General features: G+C 41.8%; 1 protein-coding gene across 4 annotated transcripts in view; it reads right to left on the bottom strand.

Moving 5' to 3' along the window:
• Cut (homeobox protein, cut) overlaps window positions 1–18,687 on the bottom strand; it is a 131,870-nt gene extending 113,183 nt beyond the window's left edge. For 2 of the 4 annotated variants that reach the window (XM_070663478.1, XM_070663480.1), the window contains exon 1: window positions 9,959–12,015. In XM_070663478.1, coding sequence (XP_070519579.1) covers window positions 9,959–10,057 — 99 coding nt within the window. In that variant the 5' untranslated portion in view covers window positions 10,058–12,015. Of the gene's footprint in view, window positions 1–9,958; window positions 12,017–18,305 lie in introns of those variants that run through there. The other 2 variants (XM_070663477.1, XM_070663479.1) reach the window with 2 other exon arrangements.
• Window positions 18,688–24,473: the final 5,786 nt, after the last annotated feature.

The raw sequence follows: 24,473 nt of genomic DNA on the forward strand, positions 1-24,473 counted from the left end.
GCAAATTCATGCGTGCATCGCGCGCCTGCGTCAGTAAGCGGACAATGTGAAGGCGTGCAAGAACGCAGACGTGGTGCCTCCCTTCCGCGACGCCCTCCGTCGTCGTTGCCATCGTGACGTCGGTGTCGAGAAGAAAGAATAAGACGTCGGAATTTTTCGCGGCGATCGTAAATCCGCGCGCGTAAATAAACCGCCAACATTAGCAATCATTGGTCCCCACGTGGACCTCTGTCGCTCATTTCGATCGGTTGCTTTTTAAGTCTTGAATTATAATTGTTTTACTTCGCGATTATTTCGTCTAACGATTTGATTAGGCTCGATAAAAAAAATTTATTAAATTAAAAAAAAGGAGAGAGAAACTAAATAAAATAATTGAGTTTATAGAATAAAAATACTCGATAATACTTGAAACATTTATATAAATATTTAGATAATTATAACAGCGACATTAGCAGAGATACTAAGTTATCAAGTAGTCGAGATTAATTATTGGCGTGGCTAATAAATCGATTTAGGATAATTTTCATTTTGTGTGCGGAATGTTATTAGAATATTGAACAGAACACGGCGCGAAAACTTTTGCGAGGCGCGAAATCGAATCCGCCAAGTAAATTAGTCCAGGCGCAATGATCGCGCAGTTATTGCTCCCTTAAATCAGACGCGGCCGAATACGAGATACGTTTGCGGCCAAAGTTTATTTAGCCTCGCTTTACGGCTCACTCCGAATTCACTTAAGCCCGAATCGCTGCAGGAATCGCCACGATGTCGTCCCATGCGATTCGGAATTTTGGAACCGTTCCAAGCGACCTTTGAATAGTTTTCGGAAGTGAGAAGAAGCAGAGAGAAAGAGACAAAATAAAATAAAAAAAAAAAAGACCAAGAGAGAACGAGAAAGCGAGAGACGTGTAAAGAAAGAATCGTCGTCAATCAAAAACTTTTCTACGCAAAAGAAAAAAGAAAAAAAAATATGATAACAAATTTAGGGAAAGATTACGAAAAACAATGTTCTGCAATTACGTTTCTAAATGTATTTTATTTTATTTATCTTGTATCGTCTAAAATTTTTGTTCCGCTATTCTCGACGCCTTTGTCTCTGCTCTCATAGTAATTCTTTCGATGCTGGAGGTCCCGAACGCGAGATACAATAATGACTGGCATTCTCTGCACACTCGAAGCACCTTATGTTTCCGTTAAAAAACGTAACGGATAGTGACAACGATTAATTTAAACCGCCCATAACGCGCAAACAGCTCTTATAAATTCAGACACAGGTAAAATTCTATCATTAAAAACTGTGCTTTAGTTTTTAACAATTTAAGAGGATGTAAATTTTCTTTTATGTAGCTGGTCGATTTGTAACGCGCGCGTAATAAAAGTGGCCAAATGTGTGTGACGCAAACTAAAAGAGCAAGCGTTCGAATTTCGGAATTCGGTGGGTTTGCCAAATATTTCAGCTATCGTGTTCAGGTCTCACGAGTCTCACGAAGGGTTCGTAGTTCGCGACCCGCATATGTCCCATAGAGGTATGCGCCTCGCGTGCCTGGCGCATCTGTTGCACACGCGACGCAGACAACTTGCGACATTACCAACACGTAGAACGTTCGATATTGCGAGATGATCCGGCTGACGTTTCTCATAACTTTCCCAAATAATTCTTGAAAAAGAAGAAAATATTGCTGTGACGATTAAAATAACAAAAAATTACGCGACAAAATTAATATCTTAAATAAAAAAAAAACCTTTTCTTTTTTTTTTTTGCACGCGAGAAAGTTATTCGAACGCGACGCGGGCCGTTCGCTAAACGAGCAGCCATGGACACGAAATGTCTATAGCGACAATTTGCAATTATTGCCGAGAGTATTATTCGGCCAGACACGTATTCGGGTGAAACCGCGACTAACCCTCAAGTTTATGGTTCCGGCGTGTTCAGGTCAGAGACCGTGCGCAGAGACGCATTCCGAGAAGCTTTTTGGAGTCGATTGTGGAGGTACGGCACGTGGGTGCGATCGTGCGAGCCGCGGGTTCAGGGCTTTGGGTCATGTAGGTCACGCTGATCGTGTCGCTGTAATTAAAAGGTATCGCGCATTGCCGGTCAAAATGCAGATATAATACACGGAACAAAGCAAGGCGGGATTGCGCGCGCGTTATCTGCGCGTGTAACGTGAAGCGGGCGGATTGTAAATATGTTCTTAGATTTCACAAGGAGTAGCCTTCTCTCTTGGTGTGTTCTATAGATTCTGTTTACGAAGATGCATTGTGGAACGGTCGATGGCTTATTGACGGCCGTAAGACAACTTAACAAATATTAGCTCGACCCTTTCGACGACGTTGCACTAGCTAGACGATTCGTGTATTGCGAAACGCCTTTTATAAATTGTTAATTCGTAATAACAGAGCTGCTTCGTTATAACGCAGCAGTGATATGAAAATAATAATAGCGTTCTTTCCTTCTTAAATTGTAACATGCAATTAAAGCATCGACAGAACATTTAAGACTCGGTGACCCGCGAAGTGAACGTTTGTGCTCACTTTCACCGGCGGCTTGCTACAGTCGATCGACAGAGAATGACGTTTCCAGGCCTCTGAGAAGGAGGAGAGTGCACTTCGGTTCCGTGATCGCTTCTGCCTTTGCTCTGTACACTTTTATAGACTTTATACACTCTGTATAAAGTAGAACGCAAATTAAATGATCGGTATGTTTCGTCATTTATTTAATAAAATCGCGATAAAATCGTTATAAAATCGCCAAGTACCCGTCTGCTCGAAGCTTGTAATTGATACCTCACGCGATGACGACGAAAGAACGTGGAACGTTTCACTTTCCATCGACCATCGTGGAAAATATATCATGCGGCAATAAACACGCACGCAATTATTCGCGCATATAAAATCTTCCCTTCCGCCCCGCTGTCTCGTCCGTCATCTCGGCAATCGAATAAACTATCGGCCGGAGAATAATTTAACGCCAATACTGCCTACGTGAGTCGTTATCGCGCGAGCGCGGCGTTACTCCCTCGCGTGGCATTTCACCCGGCGGTTAGTGGGTGCTCGACGCGCGAGTATCTCCCGCGACGCGTGTATACGGTTATTTTTAGAGTGTGGGTGAATCACGGTTTGGCCGAGCCGCGCTCACCGGCTCCGGCACCGACAGCTAAATCACCGATTTCAGAAATAACGGCCGCGGAAATTAATAATCCCCTTGGTGCCTTACAGAGCCCCCCCCCTTCCTTCCCTCTCGGTGACCGAGTGGACTAGTTGTCCGGTGACGATCACGTCGCATGTACTCTTTGTTGTCATTATCGAACTTATCTCGCGCGATTGAATGTTACTTTTTATCGCTGATTAGAGCTGCTGCCTCCTGCTCCTCCTCGAGACGTTCGCCCCCTTCTAAGCTCCCCCACGTTAGTCGTTCGGAATTCCTCGCCCATGTCTACACGCGAATGCTCTCGTCCAACCGCATTATGACTCGCATTCCTATTCGCAACATCAGATCGCTATCGTTTTATCTTTCCAGCCATCCCGGCGTCTTCGATACGGCGTAGGTAGAAGAAGCCGTTGATAAGGAATCACATTTTTTTGTTTTTTTTTTTCCCCGCTTTTACGATCAGTCATTAACTCTTTCTCTTCCCTGTTACGTTATCTCCATTGTTCTTGATACAATGAATATAATACTATCTCAGAAACGAAGATTTTTTTTGACAGCAGCGAGTATTTAACCATCGCGCATTGTTCCAAGTGCATTTCGTTACTGGCGCGATCTTTTAGTTTTGCCGAGACCGACCAAGAGTCGTCAAAAAGGTGAACGCGGTAACGGCTGAAGGGACGCTTCCCCGGCCCGCTCGTTTATTATGTATTTTAATAAGGCAAGCAGGGGAATGGCAAATATATACGTGACTGCGTGCACCTGCGTTCGTTTACAGTCAGCGCCTAACCGACTACGTTGCTTACTAGCAGCTCGTAAAACGAGCGAACCCCGGTCTAGTACACAGGTCTAGACCAGGCCTGGACTAAACCAACGAGACGGCGAATCCGAAATAAGCCCCTGTATTCTATTTCGAGGCCGACACGCCGCGCCATACAGTATCCCGGTGTCGGTATAACACGCTAATGATTCCTTCGTCAACCTCTCTCGCTCTCGTCCTTCTTTTGTGTACGCACTGCTGTCCGTCATTGCGCTCTGTTTGAATGCGTCGGTGTTTAAAGTCGCGCCAGGTCCGCGCGGTCCATATTTAATCAACTAAACGTATTTAAAAAAATATAAAAAAAATTATAAGCGCTCATCGATATATTTCATCTATTTTTATTAGACGTGCCAGTATGTCAGAAATATCTGAGATAGAAGTTTAGAGATTTTAATATTAAAAAAAAAGAAAAGAAAAAAAAAACTTCGCTGGATTTTATGTTACATCACCGATCACTAATATTTATTACTATTAATATAAAAGTGAACTGATTATTTTATTTTATATAATGATTTACATTTGATATTTTGCGCTATTTGTAGATCGTGAATTACGCTGAGTAACGTGGATAAATAAATAAATCGAGTGTTCACTAAGCATAATTAACACTCGAGCAGGTTTATAACCGAGCCGCTCTGTTAAACCTGGCTGCTTTAATTTCTTTTTAATTAATAGTGATATCTAATTACTATAATTAATTTTTAACGAGTGACGATAATCCGCGCTAATGATATTGCACGTCGTAAATCCAAAATATATTGCATTGCAAGTCCGGCCTACGAGCGACATGAAACATTCATTCGTGATTTACAGCTCGCGATCTCAATATATTGCGTACAACCACAACTTATTGCATTTTTAACAATATAACAGTTTCGCGACTTTTCGTCATTGCATTTTAATAATATTCAAGTATCTCGAAACTGTTACCGCAGACTTAATTCATTACGTAAAAAAAAAAAAAAAATTATAATGAAAAGTAAATTAACTTTCTCGTCTGGATAGATCGCCAGTTTATTTGTGCATTGTATTATTCTTTATTCTGCATCTTGCATCTTAAGTGCATCTGTGGATGGTTTAATGTATTCAATTCCTTCGACGGATTTTCTAATTCATAAAATCCTGCGACAAACCGCGACGTGATCGATATTTCTTTAGAAACGAAAAAAAAGCCCGTTAAAGATTCTTATTCTATGACATCTGGCTCGTTTAACTTCTTTCTCTCTCTCTCTTTCTCTCTCACATTTATTTGCATTAAACTACCACTTTCTATCTTGTTCGTGTTCGCTCGTGTGGCTTTCCGTTCCCGCTCACGCCGAGTGATTCACGTTCGCGTACGACGCGCTTCGATAAGTGTCGCCGTCTCTTGGGGATTTCGGGAACCTCGTCGGAGATTCTCCTCCGCCCTACCGCGTTGGTGGAACCCGTGCACCGTCTTTGGCGGAGGGGATGCTTCGTCACTGCAGTGGGGGCCGCAGACGAAGGGAGGAAAGGGTTCAGGCTACGGTAAAACTTTTGTCCATTCACGGCAGACATGCTCCTAATTGGGAGTACACTCAGAGGTCTCGTTCCACGCGCGCGGATGCTGCTGGACTGGACCGGAACTGATACTTAGGAATCATATTTCTTTTTCCTTTCGCGCTTGCAATTGACACTCTCAGTAGGGATGTCTCGTTTGTAAAATCTACGTCACTACGTTGATCGGCGGTCGTTATTATTTTCTCTCCAAGTTGTATCCCCGAATAAAAATCGTAAGTCAATGTGCAGGTATAAAAGCAATTTCGAGTAAAGTGACGTGTAAAAGTTAATAAAATTAAATTTGTTAAGCGGCAAACGCGAATTCGAACATGCGAAAACTTGTTTTTGCGTAAAAGCGTCCTTTATACTCCGCATGTCAATATGTATTTGTCAGCATTCATGCATGCTTATCTAAAGGAAGTTATATTCGCTACATGCACATTCACATATGTCAATGCAATTTCCGTTCGGTGAACAGAAAGTTTGATCACTAGAATTGAATGTAGTGTTTTTTCAATCATGGTCTTGAGAGTTGCTATTTCGTGTCGAAATTGCAGACATTGTTACAGCAATTTTTTTTTTTTTTTTAACATATTTGTTTTATAAAAATAGGATGACTCGCGGCGACCTAATTTTGCAAAATACTACCGCGAATAGATGAATTCGGCAGCGGCACAAAAATCGTTATCTGATATTAGTTCTGCGTTTATCAAACGTTGTGCTACAAGTTGTTAGCGCGAGGATTTGCTCATGTGCAAATAAAATAAATAGTTTTTTCTGGCAAAAGCTTCTTTATGATCATGAAAATATTTTCACGTAGCGATAATCGATCAAACGAGGAAAATAACGCACGGGATATTTTTGCAACGCGAGATTTTTTTTTTTTTTACGTGCAGTAATGACGAATCAACATCAATATGAAAGTCAATACGATGATGTCGAGAAATGTACCATATTAACGAGCTGGGAGACTCACTCGATTGTCGCCGATAGTGCGCGAGTCAGAAAATTGCGCTGCAATCTTCTGCGCGTCGCCAGACGGAGCAATATACTTTATTCCATTGCACTGTCATATGAATGCCTTATGGAATTACTACGAAAGAAACTTTAGACTCGTCGAAAAGAACCTAGCGTATAATTTCTCTTATAATCATAGTCTTTCGTCTTTTGTTGCTACTTATGGCTGATCTAATGACGCCTCTAAACCGGCGAGCCATTTGCAGGTTTGTTTGATTTGGAAACCGCGTCAAATTCACACAAATTAAGGCATTAATTAAAAGTGCGAGAGTTCACACTGCTCCGCGGCTGCGTCGCAGAAAGAGAAATTAATTCGCTTTCACGATTTACACTTTGGACAGAAACATTTTGCTATTATATTTATTCGAGTATTATTTTTCTAAGATAATACATTTTCTAATTAAATAATTGATTGACAGGAAAATAATTATTTTGACTTATTTCCAACAAAATTCAATGTTAATATCTTTCATTGAATATAATTAATATTTAAAACTTTGTAAAGATTTGATTCAGAGATATTTAAGTTTTCTCAGGTTAGACGAACGGCGTGCCTACGTCATTAGCTCGTAGCCTAATCAATAGACATAATTATGAAACTATGCGCCATTAATAGTCCCGAGCTGCGCGGGTCATAATCTCGTGGTGAAGGACGGTGCGGTACTAGTTCGCGCGTTATTAAGCGGGTGTATTTTATAGGAAACCGGTAGTTGGGTAATAACGAGCGAAGGTTGCCAACGTTCGATTATGGTTCCTTAACATTATTACATTTTTGAAGAGAATAATTAATAAATTGCGTTTCCTCTCAAACAATAATCAATTATGATGTTGAAAAATATTAATATTTCTATTTATTCTTGTATCTGTTAATGTTAATTAGATTCATATTAACGTAATATTAATAATCAATATACCTCTATTAATAATTTCTTAGCTCGTCATTTTGCATTTTATAATATTATTACAAAATTAAGCCAATAATTATAAATATAATATAATGAATAGTAAAAAAAACAAAATTATATTTGAAATTAACGTACATACTGTACTTAATTTTAAAACCGATAACGCAGGAAACGTATCGAGTTCCTTTCCTAAACTAATTTATGAGACGCGATAACTTATTGAAACATCCGGTAAAATATCAAACTTTTTACGGAAAGTCGGCGTTCATTGACACTTGCCCGATTCCTTCCTTTTTTTATGCCGCGGCTGACTTTCCGCTAATCAAAGGATGCGACAATCGTTTGCATTTCCTGTGGCCAGTCATTAACATCGGCACGTTTCAGTGGGGCTTTATCGTTTATCAGCTAGCGACAACCCCCTTCTATGTCGGCCACTTTGCCGCAAGTCGGCCGCGCCATCCCCAAATCGCTAAACTATCCTCCAAACACCAAGTACCGCACTAGGGAAACTTCGACGTTAGCCACCCTCACACCTTCCCCGTTTGACCCTAGAATCGGCCAAGTGGCCGGGAATCTGACCAACGAGCAATTACGGACGAGGTGCCGAAAGATTTTGCGGCGGAAGATTTACCGCTAGCGGACATTATTTACGAGAGCGACTAACGATAGAATTCTATTTTCGAGATATCCCCAAGACTCGCCGTTTGATAGCAATGTTTGACAAAACGTTTCAAACGTACAAATTATCTTAATGAGCGAACGGCTTATAAATCACGCGGCGCACTGACAGCTATACATTCGTCAACCACGGACATGTTAAATCCTTTTTAATTTCTTTCCATTTTGCTTTCGCGAAATGACAGGTTGTTCTTTCTCTTTTTCTTATTCATACTCGACGATACAAATAGTTTCACAGATGGGACCTGCGACAAATAACCATCGGTCATAATAGATATCAGTAACTCGCATTATTCGTCAATATTGTCAGAGAAACGCAGTGATTTAATTTTTCCTCATTAACCGCTTCTGATGTACTCGCCGATTCGTCATCGAGAAATATACCGCTCTTAAACAGCACGTTGTAATTAACCTGTTTCGCCTGTCAATTAAATCCGTATGCTTGCTCTAAGAATCGCAACGTCGGTGATGTGACAGATGAAGCGTTTTTATTTATCGGCAAGTAAATTTCACAAAAATTTATCGTAAAGCTGCGCGACAGCTACTGGAAAAATCCAATATATAGCAGTCACTAGTAGCGAATGTACACGATTTTCAAGCGGAGACGAAAGAGATCATGATTATTAATAATTTATTTCTCTCCGAACTTATTTTAGTAAGTAAAATATTGACGTGTCATACAGCGCTGTCAGACACGTACTAAAATTTAGCTTTTAGATGTAATGATGATCGATTTTCGGGCAACAATATATTTTCCATTTATGCTTTAAATTTTATTTATAATCTCGCATTTATCTTTCGTTTTCTGATCCACATTCTTAGTCTATAATCGATTAGAATATTTGCGGGCATCTTTGCACACGTGAAAACAAGCGTGAAATCAGCTTGCCTTGCAACAAATCATATTTAATTGTAGTGCAATTGTAACGGCATGTAACGGCATGTCACGCAGATAAAACTAATTTCAACTAGCAGCTTCTAATAGACATTTTTTTTTTTTTTCACGAGTCATCGTTACTAGACGTAAATGTAACAATGTTAAACATTCTTATCGATTTTTTTTTCTTTTTTGCGGGATCTATATTTAACATTTTGATAGCCGTGCATATTCGTAATTTTTTTTCTTACGTTATCTGAGATTTTATTTGCAATTCGTCAAGACTTGCAACGCTATCGAACCAATGACTTCGAAGTATCGCGGCGATATTTTAAACGGAATACAGCGCGTATTTAAACAGAAAATGCAAGAACCTTTTCGACGTGCGTGTACGGTCTGTATATTTTTCTTTTGCGGAGCGGCCTGTCTCATCGCTTAAACACCGGCAACGTATCGAGTGACTGTGTTACCCGCATCGAGTAGATTTTCTGATTTAAACGCTCCTACTAGCAGCGAACGCGTGACACGGTCGAACCCTCCGGCAACCCTCCGGGATTATCTCACCCCATGCTAACGCGGAGCGGCCCATTTCCGGATATACGTAGAACGAACGTGCACCCACAAACTTCTCTTTCCTTTTCTCTCCCTCTTTCAACACAAAATACACCCGATCGGCGCGATCGTGATCACTTACTTCTCGCGTGACCTAAAATATCTATCCGCACTAATCCTCGTCACCGACGACTCGCACGCAGTCGTAACGATCACTTTTCTGCCGCGTAACGAGAGAGATGTCTTTCGATTTTCATTACGTTCACAGCGATTGACGACGGTAGATTTATATTTCCCCGCTCGAAAGTTAAGCCGATCGGTCGAAGATCGCGGTGTCGGTCACTTGAGTTTCGCACGACTCGCAGCCTGAAGAGAAATTCTCACTAATCGCGCACCGGACTGCTATCCCGCGAGAGTTATCAGCATGGAGCATCGTGTTGTGCACTTACCTGTTGCCAGAAGTGGGCGAGCGTGAACAAGGGCTCCTTCTTGTAGAGCCATTCCATGGTCGTAATATTCCGCGAGTTGGCCTCCGCGGAGGCCTGCATGCTGGCCAGTGCCGCTGAGTTCAGACCCGCTAGCAAGGGCTGCTGGAGTGCCGCAGTCACGACGGAGGTGTTGCTACCGGCTACCAGATTGGCGTGGTACACAGTCGCGGTCGGCGCATCCTCCGAACCACCCGCAGCCAGTAATTGGGCCCCGATCGGCGCTGACGGCCCCTGGAGCCCCAGTGACGAAGCCACTTTGACGGCTTCGAGCTTCTCCGGCGGGCGCAAAACTGCTCTTCCTCGTTTGCCGCCTCCGCCGCCGCCTCCTCCGCCTCCGTTGCCGGTCGCACTCGGGGAACACGTTTTAGGCGGCGGTTCCGTCGGTACCGTCTCTCACCGGCAGTCCACGATGTAGCGCGTACCGTGTCACGCGTCCACTTGGCGGTCCGCGCTTTCGTCTTATTGCCGCGCGACGAGCATCGCCGGGCAACTGGCACTCTCTTGCAGAAGCGCGCATTCGATCTTTAGATATTTGCCTCTCGGAGATTTTTAATGAGCCGTGCGTTCGATAATTATTACTCGTACTTTATCCTGTCCGAGCAGCGTACTTCGATCGATTTTTCTCTCGTACCGATCCAACTCGATCACTTAGATTTAGGCGCAGCGTGTCACTATTCGTCCGCAAGTATGTTGAATCAAATTGCACTTGGAATTTTGACGGATTAGAAGACAGTGTCACATTTATCGAAAACGTGCTCGGTACCGCGGCATCGTCAGCACTGCGCTAAGTGTCTCGATCTCGCTCGATCGACGGTCGTGTTGACCCGTATCATTTGTCACCGTATCATTAGCAATTATAGGGTCGTAAAACTTTTGACACGGACCGTCCGTGGATTCGTCAAAGTCATGCAGTCCCTCACGGATAGTCCGCCAATATCGACGTTGTGCTCTTTTTCGTCGTCTTCGTCGTTTACGTAGCGATGATGCGAGCAGATCTCTACTCTCTGCCGCATCACACATGCATCACGGATCAGCGCTCGTCACTCGCGTTAACCGGGATTCAGTCCGCGACACTCGCGCACTTCCTCGGGTGCACAATCGACTACACCAAAATAAAAAAAAAAAAAAAAAAAAACCAATCACGACGATGTGAGCACGGAGTCTCCTCCAGTCACATGAGGAAGATCACTTGAAAATTCGGAACACTTTGGCGACACTTGAAGATAACACTCGATTGATACGTCGCGCAATTTCGAAATCTGCTCTTCTCGTAATCCGTTGTTCAGCAGAGTCGTTTGAGTCTCATCGATGTCAAATTTGATGCCAGGCGCGATGTCTCGTGTCCAGTATCCTCTTGTCAATGAGCAGCGAGGTAAAAAGATAATTGCGGTTTCCTCGATGCTCCCTTGGTCATTCTATTCCTCCTTCCTCGTATTGTAGTTCCACTGACGCACCCGGGTCGCGAACTCTTCGTTCTCGTTCGGATGACCTCAAGAAGAGAGAACGAGACCCGTCCTACCAGGCTTCTAACCTGAAACTAAGAGCTACCGGACGACCGATGCAATGCCTGGAGGAGGCGCAGAGCCAACAGTGGGGAATAGGCAGGGCTTGCAAACCATAGTGGGGGTAGTCCAACCACCCACACGACCAATCCTGGGTTCTGAGAGTATTCCCACTACGGTTGCACGCCGTCTGATCTCGGAAAGGACACCGCGTGTGTGGGGATAAGCCGCGGGAAGTAGCGGGAGGCCGCGGAAAGAAGCGGAGGCTGGCTAGGTGGTCCCTACCAGAGCGGATCTCATATTTTCAACTCCCCGACCGCCCTTTTCCAACCCCTGCCGATCGCTAGTTCCCTTCTTCGTTCCTTACTCTTTTTCTTCTGATTTTCCATCCTTTCCATCCGATCTATCCCCCTTTCGCTCCGTCTATCAGCCTGTTTCATTTTTTCGACTTTCTATATCACCCCTCCCACTCTCTTTCCCTCGGCCTCCTTCACCTCCTCCTCTATACACATCTCTACTGTCTTCCTCTGTTCTATATCTTTTTCTATCTTCTTGGTCCCGCCAAAATTTTCATCTTAATAGTTTAAGTAAATATTCTTTAAAAAAAAAAGTATCGGGTTAGCTTTTCAATTTGTCAAAATTGCATAAATGACATCAACGTTTTTATTAGACTCGAAAAATTATTAAAAAAACTTTAAGGAAAATTATAAATAATTTAACGATGATAAAAATATATTTTAAAAACTAATAATGACACTGATAAAATTTTATCATTTAATAAGACATCTTTTTTCTTGAAAAGTTTTTTTAGTTTTAATCTCTGATTGAAAATGTATATTAGACAAGATGTATAATGAGAAAAGACAGCTGAGGAGTGCGATAGATAATAATGTAAATGACAATTGTGCATTAGAAGTTTAAAATTGCAAATAATAAAAAAACATTTTTCAAATAAGAATTAAAATTTAATTAGCTATTTAAACGAATTTTTTTTATTAAAGAGGAGAATATTTTAAAAAATTTACTGACAAAATTTTGATTTGAAAAACAAAGCAGTTCAAACTGTCATTTACGTTAGAATAAAAATTACAGACTAGCCAAAGTCTTCTTCCGCGCGGTGTATCCGCCATTACACCCGGTGCCTCTCGTTTTCACTTAATTACTTGAAAATTACTTCAAAAAGCAGGACAAGGGTTTCCTTCCTAAATCGTGAACTGCATCTACCGAAAGTTGAAATCTAACGACTTAATCAACAAGAAAACCATATTTTAATCAATAACATCGTTCATTTGTAATAATGCGATTAAAAAATTAATTCCGCAAAAGTAGTTTTTTTATTAAATAAATATATAGTTCAGTTCACGATACAGGCGAGAGATTTCTTAATAATTTTTAATTAATTCGAGCAAATCACATCGTAAAAGTTCTTTGTATCAAGGGACAAGATTTTTTTCTAACACCAATTTAAAAATCGAGTACATACATATATGTCTGTGCTAATTGTCACGATATTAATTATCCCCCCCCAAAAAAAAAGAAAAAGAAGCAAGCAGTATTAAGCAGTTTATATTAGAATTGTTCTTGTCGTGTTATACTATGGGGTTGACTTACGCGTCGTAATAAATAAAAAAATAGGCTAAGGGCACACGCGTGCAGATAATAGCCCACTGAAGGGGTTAGCCGGTACAACCCGCCTTTTACCGCGGTAAACCCACTTCGCACCAGTTAACTTAACTGGTATCGAACCCGGCGCACATACGAGCACACGTAACATTCATTTTCATACCGATTGTTGGCCGTACCGAGTTTCGATTTCAATAGATTGATTGTCGCTCTTAATTGTGAAAAAAAATTTATTTCCAGCGTAATGAATTAAAATTGTTAGCTTAGGTCGTACTACGTTCTGTGTGAGAAGATAACTTTTAAGTCTTGCAATAATTTTGCAACGAGATATTATAATGGTGTTAACTGGCGCGGATTAACTTTTTTTTTTTTTTTTTATTATCCAAATATTTAATATTATTTAAGAAAGGGAAAGTAATTAATTTTTTGAAACTCGCAAATTTTTATGAAACCTTCTGTTTTTTCAGAAAAATAATAGACTATTACGAAGTTAATTTAAATAGTTAAAAGTACTTGATTAGATATTAGGTATATCTATAATTTGCGTAATGCCAGGCGCATCGTCATTAGAATACTGACTGGATACTTGTTGCTCGATTAACGCAACAAAGTTGCAGCGCGATGATCGATTTCGTATGATTAAGTATTCCGCGCTAATTCGCAATACCGTCAGCAGTTTGGGGTTGGTTTCTACGGCTAACGCGGCTGTTTAGCTCAGGGAATTTCAGTCAGTTCGTTATTAACGTGACAATGTCTATTTTGATATTCTGCAACCGTTCGGATACCGTTCATCTCGTTCGCGTTCTCGAGCGACGAAAGGAGATAAGTGATAATCGAAAATTGTTGCGACACGGAGAGTGGCGGATGTCGTCTATAAGTACCAACGGGGGAAACTTATTGCGTTTGACGATCGCGCTGGGCGACGTAAAATTATGAAATCATTATCCCCGGCAAAATAATAAACGCCAATAAAACAAGGCCTCAATGTATCCCTACATTAGCGCGATTTCCGCGCGAAACGCTATTTCGCAATAACTTTTAGCACACAGACGCCTTTCGACACAGCGGCGACGAGAACGATTCGCGCGAGATATTGATTGCGCCACGAAGTCCGTAGAAATTTCATAAACTTGTAATTTTCGGGAGCGATGTGACGGGGTTGCGTCAGTTTGCTCGCTCGCTAGCGAGCGCTAGCGCTCGAGATTTATCAGGCGCGACTAAACCACGAAAATACTACACGACTACCGGCTTGTCAGCACGCACTTTACGATCACCCGGTATAGCCCGAAGATTAGTTTGTCAACGCCGGCCGGCGTGCGCGACGTGCGTGTGCATCCGCGTACACGCGCGTTGCGACGAGCAAGATTAGCAATCCCCGCGTCTCGCGTCTTCGATGGTTGGAAATATAATGCGTTGTCCACACTTGGATACATTGTTGGCAGAGCGAGCGGCCCGGACACAGGGCTATGTTACGCGATCGCATAACGCGCCGGTCTCGCACGCTCGCATCGTCACGACCAGAGTAGACCGCAGTTTTAAATAGAACAAAGATATCCCGAATAGAAATAAATTGTTCTCGCGGTAATGTAGCTTAGAACGTAATTGAGAATTTCAAAGCTGCATTTAGCTTGCGGATTGTAATTACGTATTCGCGTGTTATGTGCCTGAACAGCTACAACGGAGGTGCAGTCTTTGCGATTCCGATTTACTTTACTAGCTTCTTAGGGAGAAGATAATCTGACATATTGTATATTAGGTGAAGCTTTTCGAAATTTATTAATTCTTTTTTTTTTTTTTTCCCTATTTTTGTTAATGCGAATAGTTCAATTATATCTTGATAGAAGTTTCTTTAAATTAATAGTCGCGTATGTATTTAATTAACGTAGATATTTTCGTAAAAATCTGAAAATGTTGTACTCATAATTTAACAGTGAATTCTAAAGAAGAGATATAGGAGACGTGAAAGACGATTTAATAAAATGACTTTTTATTTGATTATGATACTGAGAAGAGGTATGCATTAAGTTTGTCAGATAATTAGAATTACAATCGAAAATGGTTATTCTTGATCGAAAACGAGCAGATAAATTTGACTGACAGTTCGTTGCCGAGCACTTAATAAAGTAACGTGAACTTCCAGTGACATATTCCGAACACAGTCTATCGCTTTTAGTCTGTTATTTGATAATTTCTTTAAAATAGCCTTTGTATCGCAAAATCATATTATTATATTTCATTGTGACAATTAATATTGAAATGAAATGTTCCGCGGCTAGATTTGTCAAGAAATAATGATTTAAATAGACATATTTTAAATAGATCATGCAAATGTCGACTTTCTGCGTTTAGCAGAATCGACATTCAGAAAAATAGCGATAATTTAAAATAGCGGGGTTATTGCAAAGCAGTTTTGAAGAAGCATCATCGTGGCGCATGATAGACGTTTATTATTATTTTATTTTTTTTTTTTGACAATTTCCGCGGTATTTTTGAGCATTTCGAAAAATTGTTTTAAACTCGCTGGACACTGACATGAAATCAGACACGCGACGATCATTTACATTTACGATAAAGATAAAATTACTGGCCGAAAGTATTTGACCGCGCGCGGATGCTCGGCGATTGGCCAAAAGCACGAATACACCCTCGCGTTTTGCAATGCCGTTGAGACGATTTTACTGCTCGTATATACGCGGTATGGCCGGTTGGTTCTCGTAATAGTACGACAAGTTAATGCGTCGCCTGATATGCGACGTGCCGCCCGGATTTCGATGTACCGTGGAATAACTCACTTGCGACAAATCATTTCGAGTTTAAATTACATATTTCCCAGACGTGCGCCCGTAGCAGCGCGGATTTATTTCGCATTTACATCGACCATCGATGGGAACAAAAACTGAATTTCTCGGCCATTTTCCGCGTCGCCGCTGCATTTGCTTACGCGCCGCGATTTCTCGATCGCGTTTCGCTCTATGCAAATTACTGCTGCCGCCCGTCACAGATTTTTACACGTGTCCCACGGAAAAAAAAAAAAAAAGCGACTGTCAGGGCGCGGGTATTTTTCACTCGCAGTCGTTCCTCGAAGATAACGAAACGCTGAATACGCGAGAAGCTAATCGCGTAATTAATCCTCCCGATCATTTTTATACGCGATAAAAAAATTGTGCGGGAATTCTCTTATCGTTGCCAGAAGATAAAATTTTTTTTTTAATTAGAGAAAGAAGGAATTGATTGCGGGACAAAGTCGGCGAGCATCGCCGCGTCGAAACTACTCATTGAGGTCACTGAAATGAAACCTCTAGGAATTCGAAACGCGCCCTCGCTCAATCGGCGGAATTTCTTTACCTTGTCGCGGGAACGTCTGCGACATCGCGCACGAACGGCACGGCTCGAACAAAAAGTCCCCGGGTGCCGGGAGTCGAAAACGGAACCGCGAGAGACGCCGTGCGTCACGGTCGTCTTGGAATTTCGCTGCTCGCAGCAGAGAGACTCACTTTCTTCAAACGGTCGCACGCTACTCAATATACCGGTCGACGATAAAGTTCCTTCCGCCGCCCTGTCCCCGCCATTGGTCTTCGTCGAGCAACGCGATTCTCTTCGAGGACTCCCCGGCGATTGTAACAATATCTTTTGCGCGGAGGCACACGAAGGATGCGCGACGAACGAGAGAACCGTAAGTTCAAGAGCCGCGCTCAGGGACGTTGTCGCGCGCGACACGCTCGCGGTAGAAACGACATGAGACTCAGCCGTCCGACAGTAAGCGAAATCTTTTTTTTTCTTTTTTTTACACCGGAGCGAGAGGCTTGGGACGAATAGGACCCCCGCAGATGAGAGGGTACGCGTGAGACTAGGGGAGTGAACTCAATTCAGATAAAATCACGTACTTTCAGATAAGGCGAGAGAAAAATAAAGTTTGACGACTGTCACGAACTCGCGAAAATCGTGCAAGATGTCGATGAGATGTTACGCCCAATCGATCGCGATTAAACGTTCCTTCGTATGTCTTTCTTCCTTCCGCGATACTCGTCCCGTGACATCACGCCTAGTTTCTCACGAACCTCTTTAAGATGCGTTCGTCTAAGACGGGAAAATTTCTCTCTTTACCTCTCCCTCCATCTCTCTTTCCCTTTCGCTAATGATGATCTCGGCGTCAACAATCATGAATTTCGTGAACGCACTTGACGCCAGTTTCGCGCGTTGAAACGCAAATGAAGTTTACGATCTCGCACTCCACGTTAAGGTTTACGTGTTTGCCGATCTGAAACTCGCGCGAATTATAATAGTCAGCTAAGTGCTATCAACCGGGTCTCGAGTTCTCCGACAGAGAGCCACTCGAATCGCGTTTCTCACTCTCCTTTCCGAGCCGCGAGAGGCAAGTTGGTTGACCGCTCGAGATAAAGGTAGGCAAGGCGCCCGAGACGATCTGGAATCCGTCCGATGGTCACGTTCGCGCTGGTACCGTTTCGACTTTCAGATAATCCCGAAGAACGCCTGCACGTGCGTGACGTATTCGCGAGGGAACTCGAGAGACCGAGAGCGAGGCAGGAAATCCCACGAAAATAGTGCTGATCGAGTATGTTATTTATCATATCAGTGCAGCATCCCTCAGTCTGTGCAAAAATATTGTAATCGCACGAGTTGTCTTTCTGACACACTATTATTCGAACGCGGTCTTTTACACATTATTAATTACTTTTTTAAAATTTACTCAATATAGAGAGAATCTTAAAAAAAAAATAAAAAATATGTTTTATAAAAATTAAATGCAGAAATATACGTGAAAATGTTCACCCAGTAAATTATATTATTTTACGCAATTTCGATAAAACGATCATGTTTTTATTTCTGAATGTATTATGAGAATCATAAGTTAATGTCATGAGTTTGACAGAAAATAAGTTGGCGAGTGTACGTTAAAATGTAATAACAAAACGCGAATATGTATTTTTAAATTCGTTATTTTATGCGTTCGATGAAAATGATTTTAAATGCCTATCCTGTCCATTGATACAATAATCGCACGTCTCTAGAGAAAATTGCTCAACATTAATCGCGTATAGCCCCTACGTGCCAATCATCCGCGTCAGCTCGAATCATCACGAAATCTCTCGAGAGGAGGGAAAACTTTATCACAGCTGCAGATCATCACAGATACACAATCACAAGTCGTCGTTGACAATCACCTGGTGCAACACAGTCTCTCCCGTTGTTCTCCGCAGTCACTCTTCGACGTCTTCCCTCGGAACCGTTTCCTCCGATCTTCGCGACTGTTCGCGGAGTCAAGCGCGAAAAGCGAAAGGAAATTCTCGCGCCAGGCAAATTAAAGAAAATGAAATAGACTCTCGGAGTCGACGGGGCCGGGCGAGCGCCTCCTTACTCGCGCGAGTGTCCTGCAAGCGGCGCGAAATAGGGCGACTGCGATAGCACACCTTATATCGAAGCACCACTGCTGCACTCGCCCGATGATCCGGCGCGTGAAGCGTCGTGTCGGTCTATTCGATCCATGCACTCCACGCGCCCAGTGTGCGTGTGCGATGATCCTGCTGGGCCTGTGTTCTGGCCGAGACTAACTCGAGCGCTCGGTGCCTGCAGCCCTCGCAGTCATCCCTCCGGCCACGCACTTTTCCACCCCGGCGAAAGAATTGTCCGCCTCGGCGCCGAGACACGTCGGTGGGTCGTCGTCGGCAGTTCGTCGCTGGCCGTCTCCGAACGTCGCGAGTGTCCTGCAAACGGTGGTCCTGTTCGTGTACATTCGCCGACGTACCCCGTAGACGATCTCAGGGTGAAAGATATGAGACGCACAAACGCATCGCCTTTGGACAAGACTTAGTCAACTCGGGAACGAGAGACTGCTCCGGCGCGGGCCGTACGGTGGCGCCGCGTGACGCAACCCGATGGAAACCAGCCTGGTGGAACGTGAGGGTGGCTACCCCCACCTGGGTGTCGAGCACCCCTTCCATCCACAGCCACGAGGACACGGACTGCAACGCCGAGGGACGGTTCACTATATCAGGTATCGGAAGTATCGGTGACTTCAACGGGCTGATCGGAAAGAAGGGTTGCCCTGCGCTAAAGGTGTTCGAGTTAAAATGAAGTCTCTAATCGGTATCAGTAGGAAGACGTGCGATTAGAGATTAGATTCTAATTAAAAATCGATTATTTTTTACCTACATCAAGTTTTCACTTTTCTCGTTTTACAGAAAGTCAAGAATTCTCTCTCTGTTGAGTGTCTTACTATTTCGTTCTTTGTGTTAATCAGAAAAGAGCCTGTCTTAATCAGAAATTATAAAACAGACTTGCAAAAGTTTAATCTATACACTCATCTTCGCAATTTTAATTTAATAAAAAAATTACACCCACAATTAATAACAAATTTAAAGAAATTTAAAAAGAGCGTATTCTCCGATAAAACAATTTGACGTAAAACAGCTGAAATTATTAATAAATATTTCTATTAATTTTTTCTCAAAACGTTGAGACATGTATTCGGCGATATTAATTCTAAATTTACGTTGAGAGACATATGTTGAAGTGGTGCGCTTGAAATTCGAGCTAGAACTTGGAAAATAAGGAAAACTGATAGTTTTGCTCTCGGGTCTTCTTTCTGATCGGGAGTTAAAGCACGGCGACAGGGTGGGAAAAGGTGCACGGGCATGCGCTCGAAAAGGGTGATCTTAGGCGCAGGTTCTAACCCCCTCGTTCTCCCACCGCCGTCGATTCTGGACGATCACACAGCCCGACGTTTTTCTACTCTTATCTTTACTCCGCTTCTCATCCTCGCCCGAAAGCTTGTATATACACTTTCGCAACTCGTACCGCACCGACGTTCATTCGAGATAGCGTAAATTTCAGATCGACATCTCTCACCATGTTACCTTATCAATATTATTTCTCATGAAAATTTTTTACGACTGAATAACAAAAAAAAAAAAAAAAATAAATGATAGAACGTGGCAAATAGAATTTTTCTATAATTCTCTACTAAATATCATTTGCCTCCATACATTTTCGCTCATTTTTACTCACGCTTGTTATTATTTTAGAGAGAATAATTATCCCTATGATTAATCTTTTAATTATTTTTGATGAATTAAAAAAATGTTATTAACGTTTATTAATCAATGTTATTCATGCGTAATATAGCGATCGCAGGATGTAACGTAACACATGTACTTAAAATATACGCACTCTTGGAAACGGCTTTCAGAAAGGTGCACTTGAACGAATGTGAACTGAATGGAGGCTTTCATCCTAAGAGTCACGCCCGACAATGCACAGCACACTCTTTAAGAATTCTTATTAGCATTGCTGCAATCTCTTCTTCGGAAATTGTTTCCACGATTGATTCTCATTAATTTCATTTTATTAATTTATCACGTTCTACAAGATATAACCCCGATAGCAAGAAAAAAAAATTAAAAATTTTTTAATATTTTTTTATATTAAAAAAACCTGATTGTAACAAAAAAAAATGTGCATTGAAGCTTTAAGTTTAAGCAGTCTCTAGTTTACATTATAAATTATGTTTATTCATTCTTTGCTACGTAGCAATTATAAAATTGACATTAAGTTAAACCATAAAGTTCACATTTGTAACAAATATGCGGCACCTTAAAAAAGAATCATATTATTTTTACTATTAAGCGTACAGGTTGGCATTGTTTCTGATTTTATCGCAAAAAGTGTGTGACTCGCCGAGAAGAATTAAAGCCACTTTTAAATTATTTCCGTGTTTGATACCGATCAAATTTAATTTTGCGGATCTGACGAAACGAGATTTCGATTCGTTTTCGCGATGGCCATGACCATCTGCGTGACATTCGCCTTGTAAGTGCCCCCAGAAACGTCACCGTGCTCGAGACGAACCCCTCAAACGGCTGGAATGGCATTACTTTTTTTAGTTCTTACGCTCGTTGTAATTTCACGAAGAAGAATGATCTATCTATAGCGCCGCGCGAGTGAATCAAACGTGTCATCTTGATCGTTGAATTACGCTTGCGGTATGTAACTTTAACGATCGCGCAAATTATTTATCCGCATCAGTTATGCGTAATGTTGCAAGCAAAGTAGCTTCGTAAATATTAAAAGTAATTAATACGAAAATTAAAGCAAATCGTAATGTTTAGGACTCCATTCGGTAACTTACGTACATCCGACGTTGTCTGACGTAACGCGCGTTGACTCCACAATGTATTGTTCAATATTGTCCTCTTGAGGCGAGGGTTAAGCGTTCACTTTCGATCACATAATGAGTAGCAATGTAGGCCAGGAACGTCCAGAGGATCGTATTTCGCCGTACGTGGCGACACTCAACACTCTGGTCGAGTCATACAAGGAATAGTCGATTACATGTGATATCGCACTATAATTCTCGGAATTTCGCGTAATCGCCCGTACAAGACGTAATAACAAATGAAAGTATCGAACCTAATGATAAATATATTGACGTACTAAAAAAAAAAAAAAGAATGTCATGTCGAATGCGAAAGTTTCACCACACGCGAATGATGCAGTTATTATTTCCGATTAAGTGAGGACAAATATTAATCAAGCATTATAATATTTATTTGAATCTTGCCGTATTTAAACGCCGACTGGCGCTTACATTATCAATTGCGAAAGACACATTCAGAAACATTTTAATTCCGTTTATTATTACAAATACTCAATAATCGAGACGTTAAAAGATGCAAAATTTTCCAAGTGTTTGCAGTGCGTATTTATAGTATTTACCATGCATACGCGTGATAAACGATCGAACGCACGCAACAGGCATGCAATTGCGTGTCAATTTCCCGCAACAATACGAAGAAATTTTGTAGCATGCGTCGGCGATATATGATTTACCGATATAAAGTGCATTATTGTTTCCTGTGTACAAAATGCAGAGCGTTTTTTTTTTTTTTTTTTTTTTACTTTTTTTCTCAGACATATGACTTTATAAATAAGCACTCGACGTTCATGTCGATTCATGTTAAATTGCACAGGTGATTAATATCGCTTTAGGATTAATTAAATTTCAATTATTTTATATCAAAGAGGAAATGTTCCTCGTTTATTATTAGAACGTACACTCGTCATTTTAATAGCCGAACAACAACATAATTAATTATGATTTGGCATGAATAGATGTATTAATCTATGAATCACTTACACGCTTATTTCAAACCGTTGTGAAGTCTTGAAGAATGCATAGGCCGCGCATGCTTTGAGCATAAGATTTTGTTTCCACGCGGCAAATGATAAGCAAAACTAAAGCGGTCGTTCTTGCATCAACGTGGTTCTCATACCGTCTGTTCTACTTTATTGTGCAACGTGAACGTTGTAATTTTACCTAATTACCGCGGCAAGAAGTAATTTGCTATAAACGCTTCTGAGGATTAATTAAGACATTTCTTAAGAGATCGTGTTTAAGTTCCATACGTATTATTGTATGACGGAAATTTAATTCATTATCCGAACGTATTCGCGAATGCCACACGCTATCTACAATTCTCTGTGCGAGCATGAACGATCGAATATTACCGTTGTCCCAAAACATTTTGATTTATCTCGAAATTTAGTTGTAAAATCCGCAAATTGTTGAAAACAGTAATCATTACAAAATAATAATCGTAATAAATTAATTAAACGACGATCGTTTTAATTTACGTTTCCAAGTGACGTGCATTATAATTCTGCTTGCTGTTTATTCGTTAGGTATTTTGAGCAAATGGTAAAAATCGATCAGGTCTGTCTTGAAATAATTCTGAAAGGGGTTCATAGAGTCGTCTAGCCGGTTCGTTCGCGCCAGCAACAGTCCGCACGATGGGAAAAAGCAGTTACTATTAATAAACATAGGCAGGATTGTTATTCGACGATTTTGCATTTGCATACGGCGGAATCAAGCTCTGGGTCTTTTATTGCCCGAGAAAGTAGCAGGAACACCGCGCCCAATCGGCGACTTATTCGCCAATTGTCATTAAGATTTCTCGTCATAGACATAATGCTCGAGTTCCATCTCCCTGCATAATTAATAAGAATAATTTGCATGCGCGCACGCATGAGTTAGCGCCCTGAGATAATCCGTTGAGGAAAATTATATTACACGCGAAAATAGATTAAGCAATAAATATAGTATATAATAATATATTTCCATATGTGACACACATGTGGCATACGAGTACATATTAAATATACGTATAACGAAATGCTTGGCATCATACATGCATATCTGCCGAAAGAAATATTTCTGTCGCGGAAAGTATATTATGAAATATGAGCTACAGTTAATAAACGGCAAAATAAAAATCAGAAACAAAAGTAATCAACGGTGTCTCGAAATACTATAAAATATTATTATAAATCTGTTAGCGTAACGCATTGCTCTTGCGAATGTTGTATCTCAAGTTACAATCTCATGTTCCGCGACAAGACATTTAAACGTAAAACGCGACTAATATCTTAAAACGATCGCTATCAATGTGGTTACGCAACTGTCGCACGGACAAAGAATAATGACGCGCAGCGTGAGGACGAATCCGCGAACCGTTGCACTATTACCGGGCCCGTCTTTCCGATCGAGTATTATCAAACCGTCGAATAGTACACGTGTATACTCGCCGCGCCGCGATGTATTCCCCAAACAACGAACGCCGGCGGTAAACGATCACATTGCGCAACGTGAAATAATTACGGCGCAAACAACACGTTTGGTCCGACTTGGCGCACGTTATACAATCGTTATACAATGCACGGAGAGTACGAATGAACGGTCGCAATCAGCAGAAGCGCTACATTTGGAGATAAAAATCGTATTTCCGATCGGGACATGCTCTTAATCTTGGTGAATTTAAAAGTAGGCGTCAATAAGAGTCTCAAGTTTTAAAACGACTGCAAAATTAGCATTTCTGCTGGACGCAGCCGTAGGCGTTTTCTCTTTCGCTCCGGTTGACGGTGCGAAAATGCGCTTCGTATGCACATCGGCTCGACGACGCGGACAATTGCATCCCTTCTAGAAGCCATTCGTGATGAAAGTCCACCATGGCGCGACGTCCACGGGGGCAATGGGGTAGTCGGGTGTGGGAGTTACATTCCGGCTGAGATTAATTCGGAGCAAAGAGGAATTTAGCATCTATCTCTGCCGGCCGGACCCCGCGCACTCCGCGTTCACGCGTTACCGTTTTCGAGCAATTATTTCAGCAACATTGCAAAACGATCGCACCATGCCTCCACCCGCCATCGTCCTCACTACCGTGTCGCCGCATCGTTGCACATTGCGTGTCCGAGCGCGGCAGCGGATGATGCATCATCGAAAATCTCTTGCTGTAAACGTTGTAAACAAGCGTCGCTACACATTATCAGCACACGTT

Source organism: Cardiocondyla obscurior, linkage group LG11 (assembly GCF_019399895.1).
Source record: "Cardiocondyla obscurior isolate alpha-2009 linkage group LG11, Cobs3.1, whole genome shotgun sequence".
Classification (NCBI taxonomy): Eukaryota; Metazoa; Arthropoda; class Insecta; order Hymenoptera; family Formicidae; genus Cardiocondyla; species Cardiocondyla obscurior.